Source organism: Camelina sativa, chromosome 1 (assembly GCF_030686135.1).
Source record: "Camelina sativa cultivar CO46 ecotype springtype chromosome 1, ASM3068613v1".
Taxonomy (NCBI): domain Eukaryota; kingdom Viridiplantae; phylum Streptophyta; class Magnoliopsida; order Brassicales; family Brassicaceae; genus Camelina; species Camelina sativa.
In genome coordinates this window covers 11,687,270-11,714,163 of record NC_141880.1, presented here as the reverse complement: position 1 = coordinate 11,714,163, position 26,894 = coordinate 11,687,270, and the positions used below count along the sequence as shown (strand labels likewise).

General features: G+C 31.8%; 2 protein-coding genes, 1 long non-coding RNA gene and 1 pseudogene across 7 annotated transcripts; 2 read left to right on the top strand and 2 right to left on the bottom strand.

Moving 5' to 3' along the window:
• Nucleotides 1-25: 25 nt before the first annotated feature.
• LOC104789056 (uncharacterized) lies at nucleotides 26-3,646 on the bottom strand. The gene is made up of 10 exons (XM_087457242.1): nucleotides 3,435-3,646; nucleotides 3,002-3,104; nucleotides 2,637-2,736; nucleotides 2,375-2,518; nucleotides 2,093-2,151; nucleotides 1,712-1,779; nucleotides 1,577-1,628; nucleotides 1,142-1,315; nucleotides 464-1,057; nucleotides 26-379 (listed from the first exon to the last, which is right to left on the bottom strand). The coding sequence occupies exons 1-10, from the start codon at nucleotides 3,440-3,442 to the stop codon at nucleotides 164-166; spliced, it is 1,518 nt and encodes a 505-aa protein (XP_087313368.1). The 5' UTR covers nucleotides 3,443-3,646; the 3' UTR covers nucleotides 26-163.
• A 137-nt stretch (nucleotides 3,647-3,783) lies between these two features.
• Nucleotides 3,784-6,662, bottom strand: LOC104789040 (uncharacterized). Its single transcript, XM_010514796.3, has 3 exons — nucleotides 6,219-6,662; nucleotides 4,481-6,079; nucleotides 3,784-4,409 (listed from the first exon to the last, which is right to left on the bottom strand). The coding sequence occupies exons 2-3, from the start codon at nucleotides 6,008-6,010 to the stop codon at nucleotides 4,062-4,064; spliced, it is 1,878 nt and encodes a 625-aa protein (XP_010513098.1). The 5' UTR covers nucleotides 6,011-6,079; nucleotides 6,219-6,662; the 3' UTR covers nucleotides 3,784-4,061.
• A 154-nt stretch (nucleotides 6,663-6,816) lies between these two features.
• On the top strand, nucleotides 6,817-8,736 carry LOC104789024 (uncharacterized). Of its 4 annotated transcripts, none has more exons than XR_015561218.1 (4): nucleotides 6,817-7,167; nucleotides 7,325-7,458; nucleotides 8,050-8,132; nucleotides 8,359-8,736. It is a non-coding gene; the product is annotated as an uncharacterized LOC104789024 (long non-coding RNA). The 4 variants fall into 4 exon arrangements; XR_768550.3 differs by having other exon boundaries at nucleotides 6,982-7,163; XR_015561217.1 differs by having other exon boundaries at nucleotides 7,000-7,163; nucleotides 8,006-8,132.
• Nucleotides 8,737-21,132: 12,396 nt separating this feature from the next.
• LOC104789013 (9-cis-epoxycarotenoid dioxygenase NCED6, chloroplastic pseudogene) lies at nucleotides 21,133-23,184 on the top strand (annotated as a pseudogene). The gene has a single exon (XR_015561216.1). The product of XR_015561216.1 is annotated as a 9-cis-epoxycarotenoid dioxygenase NCED6, chloroplastic pseudogene (transcript).
• The last annotated feature ends 3,710 nt before the right edge of the window (nucleotides 23,185-26,894 follow it).

Sequence of the window (26,894 nt, the reverse complement as noted above, 5' to 3'; positions counted from 1 at the left end):
TGGACATCTAAAAATATAAAACATGTTTTGATATCAGAAGATGTATTACTAACTATAACATAAAATTCTAAATACAAAGGTCGAATTACATAACAGGCTTATTGGAAACATAGGCAAAAGAAGAGATGGTTCAGAATATTTGCTAATAAGTTCCACTCTTTCTTCAAGAAAACAGCGGCAAAGCTTGCTCTCCTGAAGCATAAGATATGATACGCTTTTTAAGCGGCGAAATGTAGTGAGCCCCGTGGAACGCAGCCGCTCTTAGAGCATTCAGCGGTCCGAAATCCACTGAGTACATCTTCTGGATTCCATCTAAAACTGCCATCATTGCCATATTTGCAGGTTTTCTCTCTGCTTCATATCGCTTGAGCAGATTCGCCTACAATTAAAGATTCAGGCAATCAATACATAGGAAAGAAGTAAATAAACATGGGGTTTAAAACTTAAGAATTTGAGCGTATACCTCGCCTATATCGGTACCAAGAGCAATGCCCTCTGCAATGGCTTTGGAGAGAGCGCATGCATCTGCAAATCCCAGATTCACTCCTTGACCAGCCAACGGGTGAACAGTGTGAGCTGAGTCACCGACAAGAGCCACACGCTTTGACACATAATCTTTTGCATGCCTCAACGACAAAGGAAACATCATTCTTTCTGAAGAAAGCCTCACAACTTTGGGAGGAGTTTTAAATCTTTCCTTGGTGGATATGGTCACATTTCCTGTAAGCCAAGAGAGACTATCCCGTGAACTTGTAGTCTCTGGATGTGGACCATATCCAGAATCCAGAGCGTCGTTTACAGCTTTGATGAAGTCAGCCTCGTTCATAGATTTGCGATCTGATGCCTCTTTTGGGTCCATAGTCCATACTATGTTGCTAAACTTGTCACCAATGGGAAGAAGTGCAATGGGGCCATTGGGTAAAAACCGTTGCCAAGCTGTGTAGTTTTCGACAGTGTGCTCAACAGTACAAATTATAGCATTTTGTGAGTAGTTCCATCCAGTTGTTTTGATCCCTGCCAACTCCCTCACTTGCGACTTAGACCCATCAGCGCCTACCTGCACAAACATTGTTAGATATTCCTAAAGTTGGTGAGATTCAGAAACAGTTCCACTCAACTCTAGCGAGCGGAGAACACTTACCACAAGTTTTGCATAGACGCTATTTCCATCGCTTAGTTCCAGCTTAGCAAGGCGTCCTCGCATAAACAAGTCAGTCGTAGATGGCACTTCACCAAGACCTGTCAGCGAAGAGCTAGGTAGCATATCCATCGCGTTCAACCTTGCGGGATAAATAGTCTTCTGGAGATCTGACTCCTGCGAATTAGGCCCTCCCATTTAAGACACAGAAAACATGCCAAACTAATAACTCTATAAAGTCGGATTATCTCGTTAAAAAGTTGAAGAAGGATAGTAATTGGCTGTAGAATTTATAAGTGATTAGCAATGACTCCTCAAAATCATAGCACTCTTTCTAAACTCACGCACAGTCTGTTCAGACGAATACCAGAAGAAAAACCTGATAGACTGAACCACGATGATGAATGAAACAAGAACGGACTCAAGAAAGCAAAATACCTGTACACAAGATAGCTGAGAACTCTGAAGAACTTTATTCTCCACCACACACCTGGATCATGTCAAGAATGAGAATTTAGTACACAAAACTATTAACATCATCAAGGATGCAGATGTATATAGCAATATGCTTACCCCAACACATCTTGATGTACATCATTAGCATTGTATCTTGTATATCCAAGGCCCGAATAGTCCCATACCTAAGATACGAAACATGACAAACGACTTCATTTTTTCCATCTAGCATATCAGTGTCAGTATATGCAAATCCTTCAGATCACACCTAAATAAATCTAATCGTAGTTTTGCTTTTCAAGTTTAAATTCAAACAAATGAAGAGATACTTTATACCAACATGGCAACATGTAAAGAGGCAACCGGCGGTACAACAGCTTCCACCAAAATTATAACCACAAACATTTTGACAGAGTTTTTCTTTGAACAAATAAAAAGATTTTCAGACGCCATCATATAAAAGCTTCGGAAGGAATGTATAAAATTAACAACCATTACCTGCATCTTATCAAAATAAGCATGTCGCTGTTCCTCAATGTATTTCCAGGCACCAGTATCTGCATTGTTCCAAAGTAAAAACTAAAAAGGATATACAGGGACTGAAACAGGACAAAGACTAAGCTCAATTATGGGTTCTAACTCTAAGTGGCAAATTCAGCATATTAAGTTAACCTTATGCTACCATTTAGTAGCTCTTCTGTTAGCCAATTCTAGAAAGTTCACACCATTTCGAAAGAACAATGAGCAGAAACTGAAGAAACGAGAAAGCCCACTGCGTACCTTTGAGGAAGGATATTGTTGCAGGTGTAACTGTACTGACTCTGGGATCAGGTGGATTCCCTTTCTCGATGATATTTTTTCTCCCCAAAAGGGGATTATTGTCAATAATCGCGACATTCAAGTGTTTCGTCAATGGCTTGCTTGCTAAAAGAACAACAACAACCATGCCATCAAATGAACAATTATCTATTTAGTTGGTTGCAGAACATAAATTACAGGCTAATAGAGAAAAACAAATTCCGGAATAGCAACCATAGCTTACCCAAAGAAGCAGCTAAAGCGATTCCAACCATTCCACCACCAACAATAGCAATGTCATGTTGTGGACCATCGTCAGTAGAGTTCTTTTTTGCAAAACTCTCCTAAATCATGAAGTAAATTAAACTAAAACTAACTTGTATAAAATTATACTTCATCGTCCCATTTCGGAGATGCTTTAATTATCTAATAAAGGGATTATATTCATGTCGCAAACATGATAAACTGCCACAGTATCCAGCTAAGACTTTGAATGCCAATATCCCCACACAACAGCTGCACTAAGAATATGGAAAATCCAAAGTAGCGAACCTAATTCTTCCAAGACAAGTATGAACTTTCACAAGGACATAAAGAGGGGGAACTTACATTGGAACCAGAAGTAGAAACTTTATGTGTCACATCAGTTGAGCAAGTCCTTCGCAGAATCTTTGTTTCACAGACATTTGAACTAAGTTTCCTAACCAGCACCCTGTCCTAGAAGCCAATTAATATTAGACAGCATGATATAATAATCTTCTCTATTATCCAAAGAAGCTAAATAATCTAACAAGCAACCCAGATTCCTATACAATTGCTGAAAACTTGACATACAACCACCAAACATGATGATCACCGACAAAACAAAAAAAAAAAAAAAAGGTTGAGACTTTAACAGTAGTAGTTTCTCAAAACTTGGAACAAAGAAACTTAAAAAAATCAACCCAACATCAATTGATTAGCAAAAAAAAAATTAAAATTTGATTACACAAATTACAGTGATTCAAATTAATAAAATCAAGAAGAAAGGCGAAAACAGAACCTGTTCATGGTATTGTGCAGGGTTGAGACAACAATAACTGGGTTTCAGTCGTTACGATATCTAAGACCTAAGGAAGGCAGTGCGGTGGTGAGCGACTGTCTGGCGAACTTTGGCTTTTGATATGTCTCCAGTGGGCGACGAGGCGAGGAGGAAGTCACAAGTTCTCTCTCTCAAAAGCAAATTGCAGGTTTCCATAGAAGAACGGTTTACTCGGGTCCGGTTATTCAATAACCCGTCCATTAAGACAACCGAATTTTGCTTTGTAGTTTTTTTAAGAAACCGGACCGGTTTACTATTGAACCGTCGATCTAAAAGGCTTGTTTTCCTCAAAAGTCATCACAAAACACACTTGGCCACAAAAGATGCAGCAGAACATATATATATATATATATGTTTTACATCACACTTAAGACGAAAAAGGAATAATCCAAATCGAATTACATAAATTTATTGCAAATGTCTGAGTTTATGTTACAAAAAAATGACTGTGTAAACCACTTCAATAAAGCATAAGCCTTTCTTTTTGATGTCTGTGTATACTCACACTCACGACCAAATCTTATGAAGAAGACCTGCGTAGGTTAGTTATTATATGTTCTCAAGAGTCAAGACTTGTTGAAGTGATTATTAGCTAGCTTGCTCAGCCTTTTTACCCTTTTTGGGTTTTTGTTGTTTATCTTGTTTCTTTTTCTTTGATTCAAGACTGACCCAAGTATAACCTGTAGGGATAGCAAATGGGTCTTGTAAAGTTTTCGACTTACTACTACTACTCGTCATCGAACCATCTTTGTCTGATCTAGACCGACGAAACCACGACGACGATGAGTTTGTGAAGTCAGTTAAAGCAGCTGGACTCTCATATCCAGAAGCAGTCGGGCTCGAGAGAGGCGTCTTAAATTCATCTGCAGGCTCAATTTCTTCAAACTTTGTAAATGTAACAAGCACTTTTATCGTAGGTACCACTGGGATAGCAACCTACATTTACAAAACCAATCTCAGAAGTAAAGAAACATTAGATTAGCTCTTAACCTTAAACGTCAACATACCTTGACTGGAAATGTTCCAGAGGGAAGCTTTGTGGTAAGAAGTTCTCTGAGACGACGTATAGCTTTAACTTTGTTTGCAAGTATGTCAAGCAAAGGAAGCAGCTCTTCTGTTTGTAATGGGAAGTTTGGGGATAGCCAAAGAACAGGACGTAACCCTTTCTTGTATTCACTTTCTTGGTGTGTCTTACCAGAGACTGATGCTTTTGGTTTCCTATAATGCTCATTATCTACTGAGTGTCTTCCTGGTTTTATCTGATTTGACTCTCCCAATAGATTACTCACTTTCTCATTCACACAAAGAGAGCTTCTCGGTGGAGCGTACTGAATTTGCTTCTCTTGTTTACTCTCTTTCTTTCTCCATCCTCCTAACCAACCTTTCTTCTCTCCTTTCTTGTTTGACTGACTACAATCCATGGCAGGAACTTCAATATGATCGTCGTGCTGCTGATGATGATCGATGAAACCATTATCACCATTTACATTTGGGAAGTCTGGTAAATCCAGCTTAAGAGCAGCTTCTAGTTGCTTTTGCTCTTCATCTGTTAGAACATCGCAGAGATCATCATCGCCGTTCTCTTTCTGATCACCTGATGCACCAGGAACCTTTCTAGACTTAATGCTAACAACCACATTGTTCATCTCATAAACCTTAGCTTTCCAAGGACCAACCATCTCACTCTTCTCCTGCCTCCTCCAATTTGTCTGAGGAGACAGAACAGCTTGTGTCACATCAATCCCTGGTCTAAAGATATTGCTCTTACACATTGCAGCCACTTCTTTCTTAACATCTTCTTCTGATGGAACTCCACAAGCACCATCCAATGCATTCACCACTTCTTTGTCCTTATGATTCACCATGTAAAGAGATCCACGAGAAACTTCACCATCCTCTGACCCATCACCAAGAAACAGTATACTCTGATCAGACCGTTGAATCTTGAACCCATCAAAACCAGCCATAGTCATATCCGCTCTCAAATTAGATCCCACCTTCCAAACTTTATAAGTATCAGACGGTGCAACCTTAGAGACAAAAGGCACAACAGAGCTCTCAAAGTGAAAACTCATCTCCAAGTAAAAATCTTTCATCTTACTCATTGTAGCTATCAAACGAGGTAGCCTCCTACACCATTTAGCCCAAGCAAGAGGCTGATAATGCCGGACTATAATCATCGCAATCGCTTCTTGTCTACCGCAAACAGCTTCTTGCAACGCGTTCCAGCCTTCCTCGTTTTGTAAAGTCCAATCAGCTCCAGCCACCATAAGCATTTCAACTGCTGTTGAGTCACATAGCTTCACAGCTAAATGTAGCGGCGTGTGGCGGCTTGGAACATCTCTTCTATCAATCACAGCAGAAATGGCATCTGATTTTGCTTCTTCGGCTAATGAAGCTGCTTCTGTTTGAATCTCACAAGGATCTTTAGGCTTTGGAAGAGAAGACAGTATTGACTTAAGACCAACATAGTCTTTAGAAGCAACGGCTCTGTGCACAGAGCTGTGTATGTACTTTGAAACATCAACGTTCTCCATTTGATCCCAAATCAGAATCTCCAATATTTTTGAAGTCGTACAAAACCAGTAAATGGATCAAATCTCAACCTAAATTTTTCGATTCAGAACAAGTCAAACTAGAAAGAATCAGTCTAAGATCGAGACACATAGTTAGACCCTAATCAAGAATCAGAATTTGCATTGTGGGTCTAAATCAAGAAATCGAAAGATGTATGAAAGGTCTCACCTTTAGTCTCTTCAACTTCTAACTTTCTCCGCAAGAAACAAGATGACTTCTTCTTACTTCATCATCTCAAGCTTTTCACTCTTTTAATCTTCTTCTTCTTCTTCTTCTTCTTCTCTTGTGTATTGTTTTGTCATAGGAGAGAAGTTGAAAGAGAGATTCTTGTGATCTAATTACAGATCAGAGACACATGTGGGAACGTGAAACAAAAAAAAACACACAGAGGGATTTAAGGGTAAAAGAAAAGAAAAAAAAAAAGAAAAAATCAATCTCGAGATTTGTGTGAACTCTAGAAAATGAATAAAGAAAAAGAATTGATAAAATCTTTAGAATTAGGTAAAAATAAAATCTGACAAAAAAAATTTAGGATGATTGAAAATTCAAGAATCAGTCGTGGAGATGCGATGTGTTTAGTGGGAGGGAAGCAAACAAATCCAAAAAAGACACACTGATAAAAATAAGAAAAATATATGATAAAAATGTAGATAGTCAATATATTAAAAAATGAAAATTTGTTTCTGTCAAAATGGGTTGAAGTTGATGGATCAATCCAAACCAGTCTAATACATGGATTTAATGAGTAAAAAATTTGGACATGAATAGATTAATGTGCTTAATGAATTAGGATTAGAATGGATTAGTGTTAACCATAACCAAAACCAATTGAAATTACAAAAATTTAAATTAATATAATCTAAACCGATTTTAGTAAACCAAAGAAAACCTAATCTGCATCTTATCTTTCTCACCATCATAAATAGCTCTCAACCTCTCAAAGCTCTCTATCCAGATTTCTCTAATCCCCAACTCTCTCACTATCTCTCTTCACCACTAAAGGTTTCTGCGTGTTGCATGTTGTGACCCTCTTCCTCTTAGCAGCAAAAGCTTCGACTCTTTAAGGGTCTCTTTCTTCTCTCTTCTTCGATGTTACAGGCAGAACATCTCTAGGTAAGTAAGTATCCAGCGAACCCGGGTCTAATATTTGTTTTAATTCATTGAAATTTGTTACTTGTAAGAGTCATATTTTGAGATTAAGTTTGTATGATGAGTTGAGTGACTTCTTCGAAGTTGAGTATGTGATGAACATTTATTTATCTGGCATGAATAAGGAAGCTGAAGCTGGAAGGTTGCATGCGAATGTTGCATGAGGGGATAAAGATGAGATTTGGGGTTGTTACTGAATGGTGACTGGTGAACGAGAATGTAATGATTCATAAGGAAGTGTTCTTACAATGACCTTACTGTGAGTGCTCCTTCATTCGATGTGTGATGTTCTTTTGTTATTTATCTCCCTAACTGTATATCTCTGCACTGTAGTAAATTAGTCTATAGGGTTTTTTTTTTTCATTTTGAGTTGCTTAAATCTCTGTTTCAGGTTTTGTTTAGATCATAAGTTTTCATTCTATTGTGTTTTTGATAAGATGATTCGTTTCCATATCTGAAAATGTTTTGCTCCATTAATTATTACAATGTCTTTTTATGCTTTTTATTGTCTATTTTATTCCAAATGTTCAGACACTTTAGAGAGCATAGAAGTCGTCGCTAAATCCATTGGAAGGCTTAACATTATTTTGTCGTGTTTATTGCCTTAATTTCAGCATCCCCAAGATTCTTACTTTTAATTATTGTTTTTCAAAATAATCTCTTTAATATAAATTCAGTTGATTAATTACAGTTTTTCATTAGTCACACTACGTACACATGATTTAAAATAACTAAATATTGGTAGCCTATTGATATGCCTTAAGTCTCATGGCCGTAATTTTATTTTTTTATTATTCAAAATGCAGATCTCACTCTAATGTTTTACTTATAACTTATCCGATGGAAACAGTTTCTTTTGACTCCAGTTGTGAGTCCTACAAAAGCAGGCTCCTGTGTTCCTGAACGAGGAAGAGGGATCTTAGACATGCAAGTGTAAGTTTGAGTACTCTAAGTCTCTCACTTTAGTTATGTGTCTTTTTGAGATTGTAACTTGTTTAAATTCCAATAGTATATGATTTGTTTGACTTAGATGATTGGCCATACTAATAATTTATGTTTTTATCGGGTTTTAACCGTGTTTTACATTCAAATTTTGAGTTTTTTTCGATAAGAACAAGATGGTTTCTCGGTGTTTTCGTACTATTTATTATATTTTCAGGTTCTAAGATGTTTTGGAGAGAAAAAAGAATTATTGGACCATTTTGGATTGCTGCTGGATGTGATGGGATGAAGTCAGGAGTTCAAGACCGATCAGTCCTAACTTACGAGCAATTGGTCACCATTCTTTCAGATTAAATCTCTTTGTATCGACCCAGGACGACAAGAGAAGCCTGGACAGATCGGTCCCATACCCGATACTTTTTTTTTTAAAAAACTAGCTTTTTAGGGTTTTCTCTTGATATTTAAGTAGCTTTTTAGCTCGATTTCTAAAGATAAAACTTTTACTCGAGACGACTTTTCTGCTTTTGTAAGTTTGGGGAGACAATTTCTACTCTTGATTCCTTGTTTAATATAGAGACAATTTATGAACCCTATATATATTATTGTGCAATTAAATAATGTTCTTGTTTCTCCATGTCTTAGTAGATTCTTAATTGGGTTTAGGGTTTTAGAATGGTTGCTATGATTAATTAATTGATGTTAGGTTGTTAATTTGGGGATTGATTTTAGTTTTTTCATCTATTGTTGTTTTTAATGCTTAAGCTAGAATGACGACCTAGATTATGATCTTAGGTTTAATCATTGAGAACCAAAATTTTGTTGAGTTACTTGAAAAATATAGGTGGGCAAAGTGATCCTTAGCCGATAAGAGTTGAGAGTTGAAGTTAAGACACTTTGTGAATAAATCAAACTTGAACTTGTAAATGCTTGCTTGATTTGCTAGATTCAAACGAGAGATTAAGATCTAGAGAATTCACTACATAAGTAGGTAACAATGCGAAAATAGGTTAGCTTTACAATTGTGATTTAAATTCGAGAACGATGTTTAATTCATACCTATGTTGTCTGCATTCCTTATCATTTTTTCTAACGATTCCCTGTCCTCAATGCTTTTACTTATTAAAGACAACTACTTGCGTTTATTTATTATTTTTTTAATCATTTTAATTCAAAAATTCTATTTGTTTTAGCTTTACTTATTCTTCAGAATTTATAGTGTAATTACTTAGTCTATAAGGATTCAATCTTAAAGTGTTACATCGTTATACATACCGTTTGATCGTGGTAGAGTACATATTAGGTTTTAATTGACATTTGATCACATACTATTTGGAAGAAGGAAAGTTGGCACTGTATATATTTTTGGAGTATCCATTCATATATGGTAAAAAGGTTAATGATAAAAGTACAAAATGCTTTCGTTTATCAATCGGTTTATTTTACTTGGACTAGTTTGTATCTATACTAGTATTTTTACAGCCTTTTTTGCTCAAAAATATGTTAATGGAAACAATTGTCACTGAATGTCATTTAATGTTTATATTCATATCCAAACAAGTTTAATTAATTCTCTCTATCATTCTTATAACCAAACAGAATGAAAATATTTTAAATATCCATATATATAATATTCTATAATTAATATAGATATTTAGAAGTTTATTCCATATTAAAAAAAATTATTCTCCTATCATCTTTTTTTTTTAAAATTGAAATATAGTGAATCATCATATAATACATAAGTTAATAAAAATGTATATTTTTTTCCTGCATATATTGTGATTTGAATTTTTTAAAATGAACATACATTACTTAATTAATATAAAAAGTGTGTGTTCAACATACATATATAGTAAATTTACCGTATATAGTAAATTATAGAATTTAAGAAGTTTATAATTTATAACTGATATATCTAAACTTAATAAAGAGTTTAAAATTATGAATATTTAAACAGATTAAATTTTTAAAATAACACAAACGAGTTATATTACAGGACATATTGAATTGATAATACTAAAAAATAAAATATCTAAAAATGATACTTCAATACAGGTTAAATATTTATTTTACTATTTTAACAACATCAATATAAAATATGTCAAATCAAATTGATTAATTAAGATTTGTATTAAACAAAATTTGTTGTGCGATATACCACAAATTATATACTAAATCACTAAAATTAACAAAAGAATACATTACCAAAATTAGTATTAAATACATTAACAAAAAAAATAAAAAATAAAATTACCTATGATATACCGCAGATCATACTCTAGTTACTAATATATTTTCTTACATATTATAGATAACAATGACGAGATGATTATTATTTGATCTGATCCAAATGTTGTTGAGGAAACAAAGGAATCATGAATGAATTTAATATGCTTTCTGGTTAATTATATAGTTTTAGGATCTTTTTGTATGGTTACAAAACATGAATTCAAATCTAAGTTTCACCGCTTAGTTTGAACTTGTGTAACGGTGTTTGCAGGAGATAAACATGAAAAACAATGTGATGATGATTTTGTCTTTAACTAGGTGTTTCTCCACGCAACGTGTGGGTTATGGTGTAATTGACACTTTTTTTTTTTTTTTCTTTTATCTTTTTCGTTTTATCTTTTGTATTATTTCGTTTTAATTAGACATATACAGGCTTCGCAGTCACTTGTATTTATACACTATATGTTTATACCATTTCGTTTAGATGTGTACAATTGTGGCGTTTATTTTTTATGAATTATGAGGATGTTGTTTTTTGCTTTCGAGGATCCAATCTTATCATTGACTGATATTTTTCCTAATACATTTATTGTATTTTAGATTTTTTAATTAACTGCTTATGTAAACCCTTCATACGTTGATATTGCAATAATAAGTTATTTTTTAAAATAATTATCTTTCGTGTAAGTGATTATGTTTGTATGCCCATGCTTTGGTCTAATATCAATAAGATTGTTTCTGTTTTTCTTTAGTTGGCTTTGAAACCAATTTTGAGTTAAGTAAATAATGGGTCGAATTATGGTGTTAATAAATAATATAAATTCTTATGTATATATATATTGTATATATGTGACTATAAGTTTAGCTAACTAAAAAAAATTGTAATATTTAAATATAATCTTGAGCATATATATATATATATATATATATATTATTTGTGGGAGAGATGTATGAAATTATTGGATAGAAGTTATTTTGAGTTAAATGACCTCTTATGCCTTTAAAGTGAGTTAAATATTAATAAATTTTTATATGTGTCTTGACTTTTTTAAAAGGGAATACCAAGTGTTTCCTTCCAAATTTGAAGTGACATTTTAGTTTTCTTATATGATTTTATGAACTTCAATGTAAAGGTTTTTCAAAGTAATAAGTACACTCACACTGACTGAATTATAAAATTTGGAGAAATGTTTATTTCGATTAATCATCTGCTCTTTTAAATATATTAAATAAGTATGTTGTTGTTCCTACAAATAGGACAACATATATTATAGTTTAACCATGGAGTTAAGCAATGGAAATGAAACTTGTGATTGCAAGACAAAATGCTTATATATATTATGTTACACATTGATCGTTTAAAAATGAATAGGAACATCTAATTCTCAAATAAAGTTGATTTTTTTTGTTAAAACCAACATATGTTAATTTAAATTTAACTATGCAAATTTAAAAAATAAATATGAATAGATTAGAAAGGCAAGAAATATAAAAGAAATATTTTATTTTTATATAAATAAAATAAAAATTGAAAACAATGTTAAATATATATAATACTTTCTAAATTAAAATATATAATCAAACTCTTACAAGTTACAACACATATGAGATATAAGAATATTTGATATTGGTGGGAGAGGATGAGAGAATGATTACTATAAGATGATAATCCAAATTAGATAATATAGATGAATCTTTAAAAAATAGAACAATGTAATATATATATATAATACTTTCTAAATGAAAATATAGAATCAAACTCTTACAACATATATGAGATATAACAACATTTGATAATGGTGGGAGAGGAGGAGAGAATGATTACTTATAAGATAATAATCCAAATTAGATAATGGAGATGAATCTTTTAAAATAAGAACAATGTAAAATATCTATCATGTAGTCCCTAAAATTAAAATTTAGCATTAAAAATTTACAATGATATTTCAATTGTTTTTTACAACCCATTCAACAAAAATAAGAAATCAAAAAATTTAAAAAAAAACGAAAAATGATTTGAGGTATTGTAGAAGAGAATGAGAGAATGTAAAAATGAGATAGTAAAAGAATGCCAATATGAAAGAATGAGAGATTGAGAGAATGCTTATTTATATGATAAGAAATGATGGACGTTACATTTAGAATTATGGAGTTACAATAGTAATTTATTGTGTTTGAATAAAATTGAGTGGTGGAATATGATTAATGCATAATTTATTTTATTTTCAGTTATAATTTTATTTTAATGTGTGAGTTAAATGTATTGTGTTTATTGGGTCTTAAATATTATTTAAAGCAATTAGAAAGCAAATAAAAAATCAAAAATTAGAAAACATTAAATGAAAATAAACCAATAAAGAGAGACCAAAACCTTATTTATATATATATATATATATAATATATTGCTTTAAACTTTGAAATGAGAAATATATTATAAACAATAATTTTACATGAGAAGAAATATATTAATTTAACCAACCAAAATATGAATATAAGTTTAGCCAACCAAAATTATTAAAAAATATCAAAATTTAACCAAAAACATTTTCTCTTGAAAGATAAATAAGTTAGTAGAATGAATGAATTAATGTACAATTATTGGATAGGAGTTACATTTGAGTTAAATGGAGTTACATGCCTTTAATTATAAATACATATTTTAATTTTTTATAACCTAAAATAAAAGGAATACCAAGTGACCAAATCAAAATTCACATGATTTGGTTGTTTGTTGATAAAAACTCAACACTTACACATAATATTTCAAAATAAAAAAAAACTATTACTTTTGAAGTGACAAACTAAATTAGTTTTCTTATAAAATTATATGAACTTCAATCTCAATAATTTTTAAAACCCCAAGAATAACTTATATCTTTTTGTTTTTTGTTTTTTTTTTGTTTCACTCATCAATTTAATTTATAGTGATAGATTTCATACTAATGGTTTCATCTTTAGAGAATTTAGTTAAATGGTATTATTAAAATTATATTTTATTTTTATATTTCAGTTCCTGTTGAATATGATTTTTTTGGATCATTTTTTATTTTGATTAAACACACAAAAACCAATTGTTAATTATGTTCTTTTTGTTTTCAAAAACCTCAAATCATTAAAAAATATATATATTATATTGATCTTTGCAATTTTATCAATTGGATCACAAAACAAAATAATCTTTATAAATAGAGTTGATAGACTTTACAAAACAAAATAGACTTTATAAATGGATAATTATATTGATCTTTATAAATTATTAAAAATGATACATGAATATGTGAGATAACCGGAGACATAATAGATAATTAGATATGGATCATTTCAACTTCATGATCTTATTGTGTGGTGAATATTGTAAGAGAGTATGAAAATAATGACTTATAAGATGTTAATATAAAATAGACAATGGAGATAAACCTTTTAAAATATTAAAAAATATATATAAGATATACATGTCATACAAACTCTAAAACTAAGCTTTTACAATGATATTTGATTTGATTTTTTATAACCCATACAACAACAATAACAAAAAAAATACAAAACAAAACAAAACAAAAAAAAAGAGAGATTTGAGAGTAGTGGAAAAGATGAGAGAATGAAAGAGTGATAGACTAAGAGAATAAGATAATGAGTATTTATAGGAAGAGAAATGATGAAAAATTACATTTAGAAAAATGAGAATTACAATTCTAATTTATTGTTTTGTTTTAATACAGTTGATTAATACAACTTACTGGAGAATAAAGTTAATGCATATTATGTGAGTTAAATGTAAAAATTAATTGTTTTTAAATTTGTGTTTTAATATAATTTTTTTTTGTTAAAATCCAAGTGGACCAATAAGAAGAAAGCGAAACCTTGCTTTTATATATATATATATGATTAAACAACTTTGATTAGTCAATAGTCAAAACTTTTTTTTCTTTTTTCTTGACATGTTTCTTCTTATTATTGCTAGTTCTTAGTATATCTTCCTCCATCGTCAAATAAGAACTTCATGTGTGGAACTTCATAGTGTAAGTTTAGAGAGATTCATGCACAAAGTGACTAAACTTACACTATGAAGTTCCACACATGAATCTCTCTATATATGATTATAGACCATTAATTGGACAAATAAGGCCTCATGCTCCTTAATATTTATCCGATTCGAGTGATGTAATTGCGTGTTAGGTTTATTATTTAACATAGCTAGAAAGGTTTTATATGTCTAGCCGGCTCACAAAATGGTCCGTGATATCATTAGAATAAGTTGGAGTGAACATTGTTGGAGGATCTTCCGGAAGTAAACGAATTGGAACTGTTATTCGAGTGTTTGTAAGAGAAAAGGTCATAGGAAAAATAGTCTCAAAACGCCAGGGGTAAAATAAAATATTAAAAAACACTTTTAATTTGTTGCTGCATGAGGAACATGCATGTAAAGCATATGTTTGCACAATATGTAGTATATATACGTAGTACTCTAATACGTGTTGCTATACAAACTACAAAGGTGACTTTTGAGCAGGTGAGTATTAATTTGGTATTGTAGGATCACGTTACAAAAAAGATTTTGAATTTGGAGCTAGGATTTTGATATATCATTGGTTTTTACGGTTTGTAACAATGATATAAGTGTGCTTTTTGAATCTTTTGATTTGTTTTATAGAATATTTTTGAATATTTTCAGATTTTCTAAAATTTTAGCATGGATGGAGCAAAATAGCAATTTAAATAATTTTGGAGTATTTAACCGAAAAAATCAATTTGCAGACAATCAAAAATGATGATATCGATCGATCACCAAATACTAAAACTCTAAAGCTGTTAGTACTTCTAAAGTATTATAATTTGAGCTTATCAGAGTTTAAGGGAACTAGCATGTTAATAAGTACAGTAAGAGTATCTAACAATAATTTTCCAGTATTCGATTAGCGGATAATTCTTGGATTCACTCCTAGAAGTGAACCTCTTTTATTCACCCCCTCTTAATTAAGGAAACAAATTATTAATTAAAAAAAACAAAATCTCTATATAATTCAATTTTAATTATAAACGTTATATTATAGTTTTTAATTATAACATCTAAATCCAAATTATATTTTTATAAACTCAAATCGACATATAATTTTGTTTAATTATTTAATTTAAACTCTAACCACTCTTTTATAAACTTAAATTGAAATATAATTTTGTTTAATTGTAAAATCTAAACCCTAATCACTCTTTTATAAACCCAAATCGACATATAATTTTCTTTAATTGTAAAATCTAAACCCTAGCTACTATTTTATAAACCCAAACCGACATATAAATTTCTTTGATTGTAAAATCGAAACTCTAAACCCTAACCACTCTTTTGTAAACCCAAACCGACATATAATTTCGTTTAATTAGAAAATCTAAACCCTACCTAACCATTTTTTTGTAAATCCAAACCGGCATATAATTTTGTTTAATTATAAAATCTAAACTTTAAACCCTAACCACTCTTTTGTAAACCCAAACCGACATATAATTTTGTTTAATTATAAAATCTAAACGCTAACCACTATTTTGTAAATCCAAACCGGCATATAATTTCGTTTAATTGTAAAATCTAAACCTTAATCACTATTTTGTAAACCTAAACTGACATATAATTTTGTTTAATTATAAAAACTATACTCTAATCATTCCTTTATAAATCAAACCGACATAATTTCTTTATTAAAAAATATATAGAATTTGTTTTTTTAATTTGTTTTATCTTTTTATTTTAATTTTAATTTATTTTATAAATATAATATAACATAATATTTTATTGTATTTTAATTGGTTAATTAGTTGGAATAAATAAAAGAGATTCATCTCCAAAAGTGAACCCAAAAAATTTTCAATCCAAATATACAATGAAATCTTATAGGGAAACTTTTCCACGTCAATTAAATAAAATTTATCCATTTTATTTATTTTTATATTACAATTGGTTAAGACCAGAGCCGGCCCTAATGTATAACCAAAATATCTGTAAGTATGGATGGAGCTAAGAAGCTAATGACACATGAACAGGTGTGACTGACCACGTCAAGTACTAAGACGTACTGTTTCCCTAAGAGACTGCCAAATCGACACGTGAAATCGGTGGTGTTTTAAAAATATCTACATTAGATTTCATGAATACTCTCGTAAGCACAAGTGTTGGTCGTTGGTTAAGCGGTCGAAGAGACTATACACGCCGATCTCATCGTACCACGTGAAGTACATCAAAGTCACGTGATATACAACGTTATATAATCCGGAAACAGATGATATTATCATATCTAAGTTGAGGAATAATTTGTCGCCATATATTTTTGTCTCCACCCTCAAGTTTTAAATATCTTTGTGTTTGGTTTCATTGTCTAATTATGGTCGTAGTATGTGAATGTGTTGCAAATTGGCTATTAGTTGCATCATATGAAGTTTGATTCTCTTCGACTTAGTTTTTAGAATAAGACTACTATATAAGGCGGTTTAGTAGCAAAATTTGTGTTGGTATTCATTTACTCACTACCTCTTATTTGGTTCTCTGTCTTCAGTATTATAGTGGATGAGTGGATCTACGGTTTATGTATCTTAGATTCTTAGTGTTAGAATCGGTATTTTACAAGTAATATTAAATTCTATATAAAACTAATTAGAGCATCGCTAGTTCTCTTGTAATACTCGTTTATTCTTAATTGTTTTGTTCTTCAGAAAAATTGTTTTCCTTTTTAGTAATTATGATGTTGTGAGTTCTGTTCGTACATACCCTCAGACGAGAGACTACATACAACGTTTTATATACTTTTCGTTTTCTTTCAAATTTTATATACCAAAGATTAGAAAAACTGTTTGTTTGGTGTCATACAATGATATAATCTATTTTCGTTCTTAGCTCTCAGAATTTATTAAACGGCTAATAATTTTTTTATTCAGTGGTCTTTGTTTCATTTAATTCTATTATATTTTATATAAATATGATTTGAATTTCGCGGATAAAAAAAAATAATAACTATATCATAATATACGACAAAACTGGCTTTCCAAAAATCGATTTGCCTCTTCAAACTAATTGTACATCAATAAATGCAAGAGGTCGTTCGGATCATCCGATTTAAAATTGGATAACTCAAAAAAAATTCTGAAAAGTACATGAAACAAATATTTAAGATTGAAATTCATATGAATACGCATCATGAATTCAAATAAAATGAGACTTATTTTAGTAAATGAGTCATTTGATTAATGTTGATAATTCTGCATAGACTACTATTATTATTGGAAAGTTAAACAAAAAGTTTCTCAGCATTGGTAAGAATCAAAACTTTGTTTTAAATAAAGCCGGCATCAATATTCTTAGAAAGAACAACAACTATCAAAATTCTTAGAAAAAGACAGCAAATTAAAGGCAAAAACCAAAGAAACATAAGTACTAAAACAGTAAAACTGAAACCCTTTGAATCAGAACATATATAAAATGCATGTTTAAGTTTGGAGAGTCATATAGCGATAATAATACTAATACAAACGAGTAGATTATAATTAATATAATATTTTTATTCATTTTTTTGTCGACACGAATAGATATAATTAATTTTTGTCAATCCATTAGTTTTAAAAATAAACATCAATAATAATAATCATATTTAAGAATATAAACATCAATAATAATAATAATAATCCATTAGTTTTAGATCATGATAGCTTATATACAAAACTCTAATCCTATGATTTCGATAGGTCAGCATAATTGCAAAATTTCTCAGAAATTTATCTAAAACTTTAACCGTTTTCCTCCACTAAAATGATTTGAATTTCACTTGTATACAACTTTGGGATATTTGGTTCTGGGTCTGCTTTATATTTTACTAGAAAAGCCTTGTGATTTTCTGATTGGTCGTACAATTCCATATTCAAATATACCTATTACCTAGTACGGACTGAAGATATACCACAGAGTTTTACATGAATCAACATTAATAGAAGCTTCATAGATCTAATAACTGTCGTGAATCGTGACCAAGTAAAACTTAAGTTTAGAAAGTATAAATTTAATCTAATGTAAATTCATTAATATATCCATGCATCAGGTTCTCTATATGGCTTGTCAGGTTGTATAACTAGTCTAAAAGGTTTATCCACATAATAATTTGTTTATCAACTATTTCGATATTTGATTCGTGTCCTTGTCCGAATAATTAATTTGTTTGTCCAAAGCACAAATTGATTATCTGAAAGCTTTGAAAATGTGAAATGAATAAGTCGGCCATATCTAACCAAAAACATTTCCCCTTTCAGAAGCAATTTAGAAAATCTGAAAAATTGATGTTATATAAAATACAATAATTATCAATTTAGTTTTGGTAGTATATATAAGAAAAAACTATTTAATCATAAAAAAATCAATTACAAATAATATGATTAAATATAAGAATATGAAAAAAAAAAAAAAAAAAAGTGAAAATATCTAAAAAATTGTGGAATAGCATTATTTGATGGACATATATATCTCCTTATTCACAGAGCACGATTCATGAAATATATGTAAAAGAAAAAAGATCAAGATAATTAGAATGGCCACTAGCATTTAGGATACACTTGATCCCAAAAAAACTTTTAAGACACCATCATCACCTTCGACTTCGAATCTCCGCAATGTTGCCACGACCACCTTCTTCCAGTCTCCGGCTGTACAATGTTGTATTTTGTCATTATTTTATGCTGTAAAACAAAATTAAACTGTGAGTTAAATCAACTCATACCAAAATTTTCTGACTGCTGTGTCTGATAACCAATCCAATCCGGTTCAAGAAACTTGGACCCTAAGTGATCCTAACATACGGTCCACTACCATCTCCCCAGTGTATTCCTCCAGTAGCAGCATCTTCACATTATTCGTTGGACATTAATCACAATAATTGATTACTAACTTCTGAGAGATAAGTTTTTAGATATATTATCCTTTCTAGTAATAACGTGGAACCTTTATTACACACCACATGAATTTTACATTAGTGTTAAAACACACACACACACACCTAGATACTTTACCAAGTCATACCAATTATAGTACGTATAGTATATATTACACACTTCCTTTGATATCTTCTACAAAATCTCACTCACCAACTGTTCTCCAAAAAACAAAAACAATTTTCATTCTCATTGCACATCTTCAGTTCTGTAATAAAAGTAAGGCATGCACAACTATTTTTTTTCTCTTTATCTTGATGTTTCTAATTAAATTATAAAGCCAATATGTACCCAAATTGGTCTCCGAACCATAGTACGTCAATCTATACCCAAGGATCAGTGTTGATGTCCAGATCGGTACAATTAGAGAGTTTTCGTTCGGTATTTAGAGGGTCAAAGTTCTCTTTTATATATGAAAAAGTCGGGGTACAATTGGTAACTACGAGCTATAAAACAATGAGAAGGAAACAATTATCAAGCTGAGAGTTCGTCCAATCGATACTGCGAGAACATGTTCTTTTGTACAAATTTCCTCTCCGTTTTCTGTGTCTTCTCGCCGTACACCGTACATTCATTATTTATAGATTACTGTGTCAATTCGTCATCTGAAAAAACTAAAATATCCTGCTCGGCCTATTAATCTTTTTGGACCTTTTTTGGATTGGGCCTATTGCTGTGGTGAAATCCACCCCTAACAATCACTTATGAATTCTTCATTCGTTTGTTATTAGCTGACCCTAGCTATAATCTAGCTATATCCAAGTGCCAAGTATATCAGCTGACCCTAACTATAACGGTTTGTAATTATATATAAAGTACAACATGATATGCTATTTTGTCCCAAGTACGTAGAGTTTTTCTTTTTCCCTGATAATTCTGAAAGGTATCATATTAGACGACTTTTTTTTGTTGGCAAATCTATGCCATGAAAACATTTGACTAATTTTCTTTGTGATAAACGACATGTTTATATATTTTTTGTTGAACGTATATGAGTGACACAATTAGAATCGTTGATTTTTAAAAGTATATATATATTATCTACCAAAAACACCACGTTATATAGTCTTATAGAGCAATCTGGATTCGCTACTATATGTGTGTCTAAATTGTAAAAAGGTTAAAAAAATATTATAGTTCTTACATTAAGTGTTGGCATTGAAGTACTAGTTTTGGCATTCACTTTCAAACATAACATCTCCACCATTGAAAAGAAAAATATGAGTGAAATAATCCGAACCATTGAATACAAAATTAATTTACAAAAGAAAAAAAACTTCACATTATAGGGAAACCTATAATATGGATTTGCTACTATATACAGGATGTGTCTAATTAACAAAAAACTTAAAAAAAAGTAAAGAAACAAATATTTCAGTTTTTATCATATTTAATTACTACTTTTGGGAGATTTGTGAAATATATCCACCGTTGAAACAAAGGTAAAAAATCTGTGAAGCAATCAAAATCGTCGATTTGAAAAGAAAAGAAACTTCAAAATATAACATACCATATAATGTACATCCGAATTTGCTGCTATACATGTAACCAATAAACAAAAAAACTGTAAAAAGCAAAAGAGATTACCTAATTATTCCAATACTTAATTACTAGTTTTGGAAGATTTCTAACCTTTTTTAAGATTCACTATCAAAACAAAAATCTTTACCGTTCAAACAAAACAAGTTAAACAATCACAACCATTGAATCAACAAGAAAAATCTACAACATGTAATACTAGACCATATAATCTAGACTTGCTATTAAATATGATATTTTTGACAAATGTCAAGACCCTGTCACATTTTTTTTCTATAACCTTTAATTCAACCGCTTAGCTTTTACCTTCATGTTGAGGACAGAAAAAAAAAACCTTTACTTATATAAAACGTGACAATACTTTTCATTTTATGCCAAGGTCTCTCACAAAGTAATTAACCACCATGCAACATTCTCTTCGTTCTGATCTTCTTCGTTCGAAGACTTCTTCTTCTTCTTCTCAATCTGACTTACTTCCACAAACCAAAAATGTAAACATCTCCCGACGAGTTCTTATCAACCCTTTCAAGATAAAAACACTCCCTGATCTCCCTCCTCGCTTCAAATCTCCGGTCATGCCACCACCGGTTAAGCTCAAACCAACCCATCCAAACTTAAACCCTCTCCAGAAGCTAGCGGCTACGATGCTCGACAAGATTGAGTCCTCTATCGTCTTACCGATGGAGCAGAATCGACCGCTTCCTAAACCGACCGATCCAGCGGTTCAATTATCAGGTAACTTCGCTCCGGTTCAAGAATGTCCGGTTCAAAACGGTTTAGAAGTGGTTGGTCAGATTCCTTCTTGTCTACGTGGAGTTTACGTGCGTAACGGCGCTAACCCTATGTTCCCACCGTTAGCCGGACACCATTTGTTTGACGGTGACGGAATGATTCACGCCGTTAGTATCGGTTCTGATAACCAGGTTAGTTACAGCTGCCGGTACACTAAAACGAACCGGCTTGTTGAAGAAACCAAGCTTGGAAGATCGGTTTTTCCTAAACCAATCGGCGAGCTTCACGGCCATTCCGGTCTAGCTCGACTCGCTCTCTTCGCCGCTCGAGCTGGGATAGGTCTCGTGGACGGGACACGTGGCATAGGTGTAGCCAACGCTGGCCTTGTCTTCTTCAACGGGAGGTTACTAGCCATGTCGGAAGATGATCTCCCTTACCAAGTGAAGATCGACGGTCAAGGAGACCTCGAGACGATCGGACGGTTCGGGTTCGACGATCAGGTCGACTTCTCAGTGATAGCGCATCCTAAGGTGGACGCTACCACAGGTGATCTGCACACGCTGAGCTACAACGTTTTGAGGAAACCTCATCTCAGATATCTTAAATTCGACACGTGCGGGAAAAAGACACGTGACGTGGACATCACGCTCCCGGAACCTACGATGATTCATGATTTCGCCATAACCGAGAATTTCGTCGTTATACCGGATCAGCAAATGGTATTCAAATTAACCGAAATGATTCGGGGCGGGTCGCCGGTTATCTATGAAAAAGAGAAAATGTCGAGATTTGGGGTTTTGTCAAAGCAGGATCAGACCGGGTCGGGAATAAATTGGGTCGACGTACCGGATTGTTTCTGTTTCCATCTATGGAACGCGTGGGAAGAGAGAACCGAAGATGGAGATCCGGTTATTGTCGTACTCGGTTCGTGTATGAGTCCACCCGACACGATTTTCAGTGAATCAGGAGAACCAACCCGGATTGAGTTAAGTGAGATCCGGTTAAACATGCGGACAAAAGAATCGAACCGGAGGGTTATTGTAACCGGGATAAATTTAGAAGCGGGTCAAATAAACCGCAGTTTCGTGGGACGGCAAAACCGGTTTGTTTACTTGGCAATAGCTGATCCTTGGCCTAAATGCAGTGGCATCGCTAAGGTGGATATTGAAAACGGCACCGTTACAAAGCTTAATTACGGACCAGGCCGGTTTGGTGGCGAACCGTATTTTGTACCAGAAAAAGATGGAGAAGACGAAGGTTATGTAATGGGGTTTGTTACGGACGAAGAAAGAAACGAGTCGGAGTTTGTCGTGGTTGATGCAACGGATATGAAGCATGTCGCCTCGGTGCGTCTGCCGGAGAGGGTACCTTACGGTTTCCATGGAACGTTCGTGAGCGAGAATCAGTTGAAAGAACAAGTTTCCTGATGGCAATTGTAATGCAACCCCTAGCTTAAGTTACTCATATTGATTATTTTAGTGGTGTTGGCTTCTTTAGCGTAATTATTATTAGTTTTAGTAATGATTCTCTAAATTATTTATAAAATGTAGCTGATGATATAAACAAAGAAGTCCAATTTCTATTACCGTAATGAGTTTATCGTAACGTGATAAGAGTTTAAAATGTTGGTAAAGTACCACTTTCATGTGTGTTTTATTTCGAACTTTATTATATATAACAACATTCAATTTTGATTCAAATGTTATTTATCTATATTGTCGTTACATACTGAAACAGCAATAATCTAAATCATTACCTTTGACACGCTAAGGACTCCGTGACTTTGTAACAAATTTAGAATTAGAATTATTGGTTTAGAAGTTAGAACCAAGTTAGAAGTAACCGAAAAAAACTCATTGTCCCACGTGATCCAAAAGCAAAACATTAATGTTTCGGATTCCACTAATTAATTTGTGTGTTACTTTCATAATTGAAAATTTTGTAACTATTAGTAATAAGGTCGAAGTGGTCCATTATTTTTTCATATAACGTTTTTGCAGCCAATAAAACTTGGGACCCTATAAAATGTCACGAGAGCGATGAATGATAGTTGTCACTAGCTAAAATTAAGTGACTATAATAGTATTCGAAAAACTATGGGGCCATGCATTTGTTATGGAGTTTTTGTGTAGTAGTCTATCACTCAAAGGTTTGTTCAGTTATTCGCATAATTTCAATAAAAACCTATACCATGATTGGGTCAATGGAATCTATATTCATCATTGAAGGTAAACTGTGTTTCCTAACAAGAACAACAAATAAACCCTTACTATATGCATAAGTCTTGTGGGTTTCAATTGTAAACTGTAAAGTATGTGTTTTGATATTTGGTGCAGGGACAATTTTGGAAAACTGGCTGTGAAAAAAAGAGAGTGTTAGTTTTTAAGATCGCCGTGAAAATTAGTAAATGCGAGTATAATTTGTTAATATATTTTAATTTAATAGATTAGTTGATCAGAAATTTGTACAGATGCATGCTCAAATACTTTTTGACTTTACTTTTTTCATGGGTTAGAAATTTCCGATTACCTTTTCATTCGACTATATTTATTCCAAAACCCATTTATGACAAACGTTTTCCAATGACTTGATTTGTTAAAAAAACAAGTCGAAAATAGACTATATTATAAAGCAATTCCGGATCAAATTCGTAGTTAAAACTGGATAACTTTTTGTGTAGTATCTATGCCAATTTTTTCTTTTGGAGAATGTAAAAAAAAAAAATCTGCAACAGATCTATAGATGTCAACAGAACTCGATATAACACATTAATTTCATTTTAATAATATTTAAGAAAAAAATGTTATAATAGAAAGTTCTTAAAAATCCAATTATATGTTTTATTGATAGATCAAACATAATAAGTTCTGAAATGTGCAACCATATTTTTGATATTTAGAAAAAATATATATTGAACTTAAACATATCTCTATCAATCTTAAGATCTATAGCATTGTATTTTATATTGGTTTCCAACATGTTTAGATTTAGTACTTTTTTTTGTAGAAGTCTACTAAGTTTAATTCGGATAAGATGCTAATTGATTTTGGATTTAGCTTAATCTATGAACGATTACGATAAGGAGACGTAGTTTATAATATTGATGATACTTTCCTGTTTAGAACATTACTATATTGATAGTTTACTCACACAACAACTTGATTGTGTTAGTTGCTTTCAAAATATCAACTAATGAAACAGCGGAAAACAAAACAAGAACGTAGAGGAAAAAGATAATCTCTATGATACATACATAGGCATAAGTGCATAGCATCATCAACAAGAGAGGATCCAAAAACTTATCAACACATGTACTAACTTCTAATAAAACATATAGATACCTATCTTTTTTAATAAAAAAATCCAAAATACTCATAACTCTCCACTCAAATAGATAGAGGTGGAGATTTTGGATCAACTAGTTATCCACATGAATCTATCCTCTCTTTATATATATATTTTTTAAAAAAATATCACAAACGAGGAATTATGGACGAAGCTCATAACATCTGTCGAGGAAATTTTATTTGTTTCCTTCCCCAAATGGAACAGAACTAAAAAAGCTAAAAGATGCACAATTTTTAGAATGTCCGAAAACTTCCCATGACATAAAAACTCACTTGATATCGCCATAGATAATTAATCATATATAATTTAATTATATGTTGAAAATTATAACTATTGTGTCAAAAATTGCTATGAAAATTAGTAACAATATTTTATTATTAAACATGCATTTGCGTGTGAGCTTCAACATCTCATTTTTAGAGAGTCAAGATGATCGCCGGTCGTAATTCTTATGAGAGTTAACTATCACGGAGGATGGTTCATAGTTTGTTTGTCCATGCACAAAACCAAAAATGGCCTTATATTATACAGAATAATGACTAATTTAAACCTATGTAACCATTATACTATACACATGATTTTACCGGATTGTCTTTTTCTTATATACAAAGATTAAACTCGATCAGTTTCTTCAACCGCTCATATTTAAGTGTGTTTACGAAATTTGGTATGTGCAGTTGCACACTTCACAAACATTCAAAACTGCTTCTGGATATCACCATCGACTATATTGTCACAAATCTATCGCGTAACGTGTTACATATATTTTACCTTGTTTGAATTTAAACAGAATGATGTTTGATTTTTATTACGGAGAATATTGTGGACAAGGTCGAATCAATGTGATATACTTCTATTGTGTTTATAGTCCTGTTCTGATAAGGTTATAAATATCTTAGGACTTAGAGTCTAGCTTGTATTGAGTCCAGTCTGTGTAAATATCAACTACAATTTTGCTTCTCACCCGACTTGGTTTCCTAATTTGATATAGGCTTCGTTAGGCTGAACTTGGACTTCTAATAATTGGTCCATTTAACATTGAAATGATATCCCTTTTTTTTTCCAATTTTTGCCTCTCCTATAGTCATCCACATCCCCTCTTCTTCTTACTCGCACGTACTGACGTACATAGCAAAAAAAAAAAAGAATTTACAATAATATCTTAAATTTATAGCTAGCTACGAGTTTCAGAAGTAATGCAATAATTTACAAATGTTAAATTTCACTACATATAAATTGATATATATATATATATATGTTTGTTGTTATAATAACTATGTTTTTTTTGAATCTTTATGTAAAACACACTACATGTTGGCATATGTATGAGATTTTTATAGGTATTAAACCAAAACAGTAATTACAGTATTACACCAATACATATATGTTAATTACATGTCGGAATTGAGTAAAAAAGAAATTGCATGTCGGAATATTTGGGCTATGTATGTTTTTTCAAACTTTTCTTAAAAGTAATGTACTTTGTAGAGCCTTTTATTTGTTGTAATTTTTTTTTTGTCGTGCTTTCTTATCTTATTCGTTATTTACGATAAGAAAACAAAAGATATGTTTGTAAATGTTCGATCAAAACCTTTATTGATTGTGTTTAGACCATCTCCGATAGTCTCTATTTTCTCTTTTATAATAGAAATTTTTATAATGATGAGTTTTACTCAATGGTCCTCTATTCTCACCTCTGTAATAGAGTTTCTCTATTTATAGATGAATCCTTTGTAATAAAAAATAGAATTTCTCTATAAATAGAGGAAAAAATAGAAATCTCTATTTTAGAAATGAAAATAGAAGACCATTGGAATGAAATTCACTCCAGTTATAAAGAATCTCTATAAATAGAGAAAAAAATAGAGGACTATTGAAGATGCTCTTAGTCTCTCCCATGAGACTAAAGACATGAGGTGCCCATCAGTTTAGTCCTTCTGCCTCGAC

Coding starts and splice junctions, on each gene's coding strand:
- LOC104789056 (XM_087457242.1), bottom strand. Junction 2,519..2,636: donor CGCTTTAGCTGCTTCTTTGG/GTAAGCTATGGT, acceptor TTGTTCTTTTAG/CAAGCAAGCCATTGACGAAA. Junction 1,629..1,711: donor GTACATCAAGATGTGTTGGG/GTAAGCATATTG, acceptor GACATGATCCAG/GTGTGTGGTGGAGAATAAAG.
- LOC104789040 (XM_010514796.3), bottom strand. CDS start 6,010: ATGGAGAACGTTGATGTTTCAAAGTACATACACAGCTCTGTGCACAGA. Junction 4,410..4,480: donor CTGGAACATTTCCAGTCAAG/GTATGTTGACGT, acceptor TTGTAAATGTAG/GTTGCTATCCCAGTGGTACC.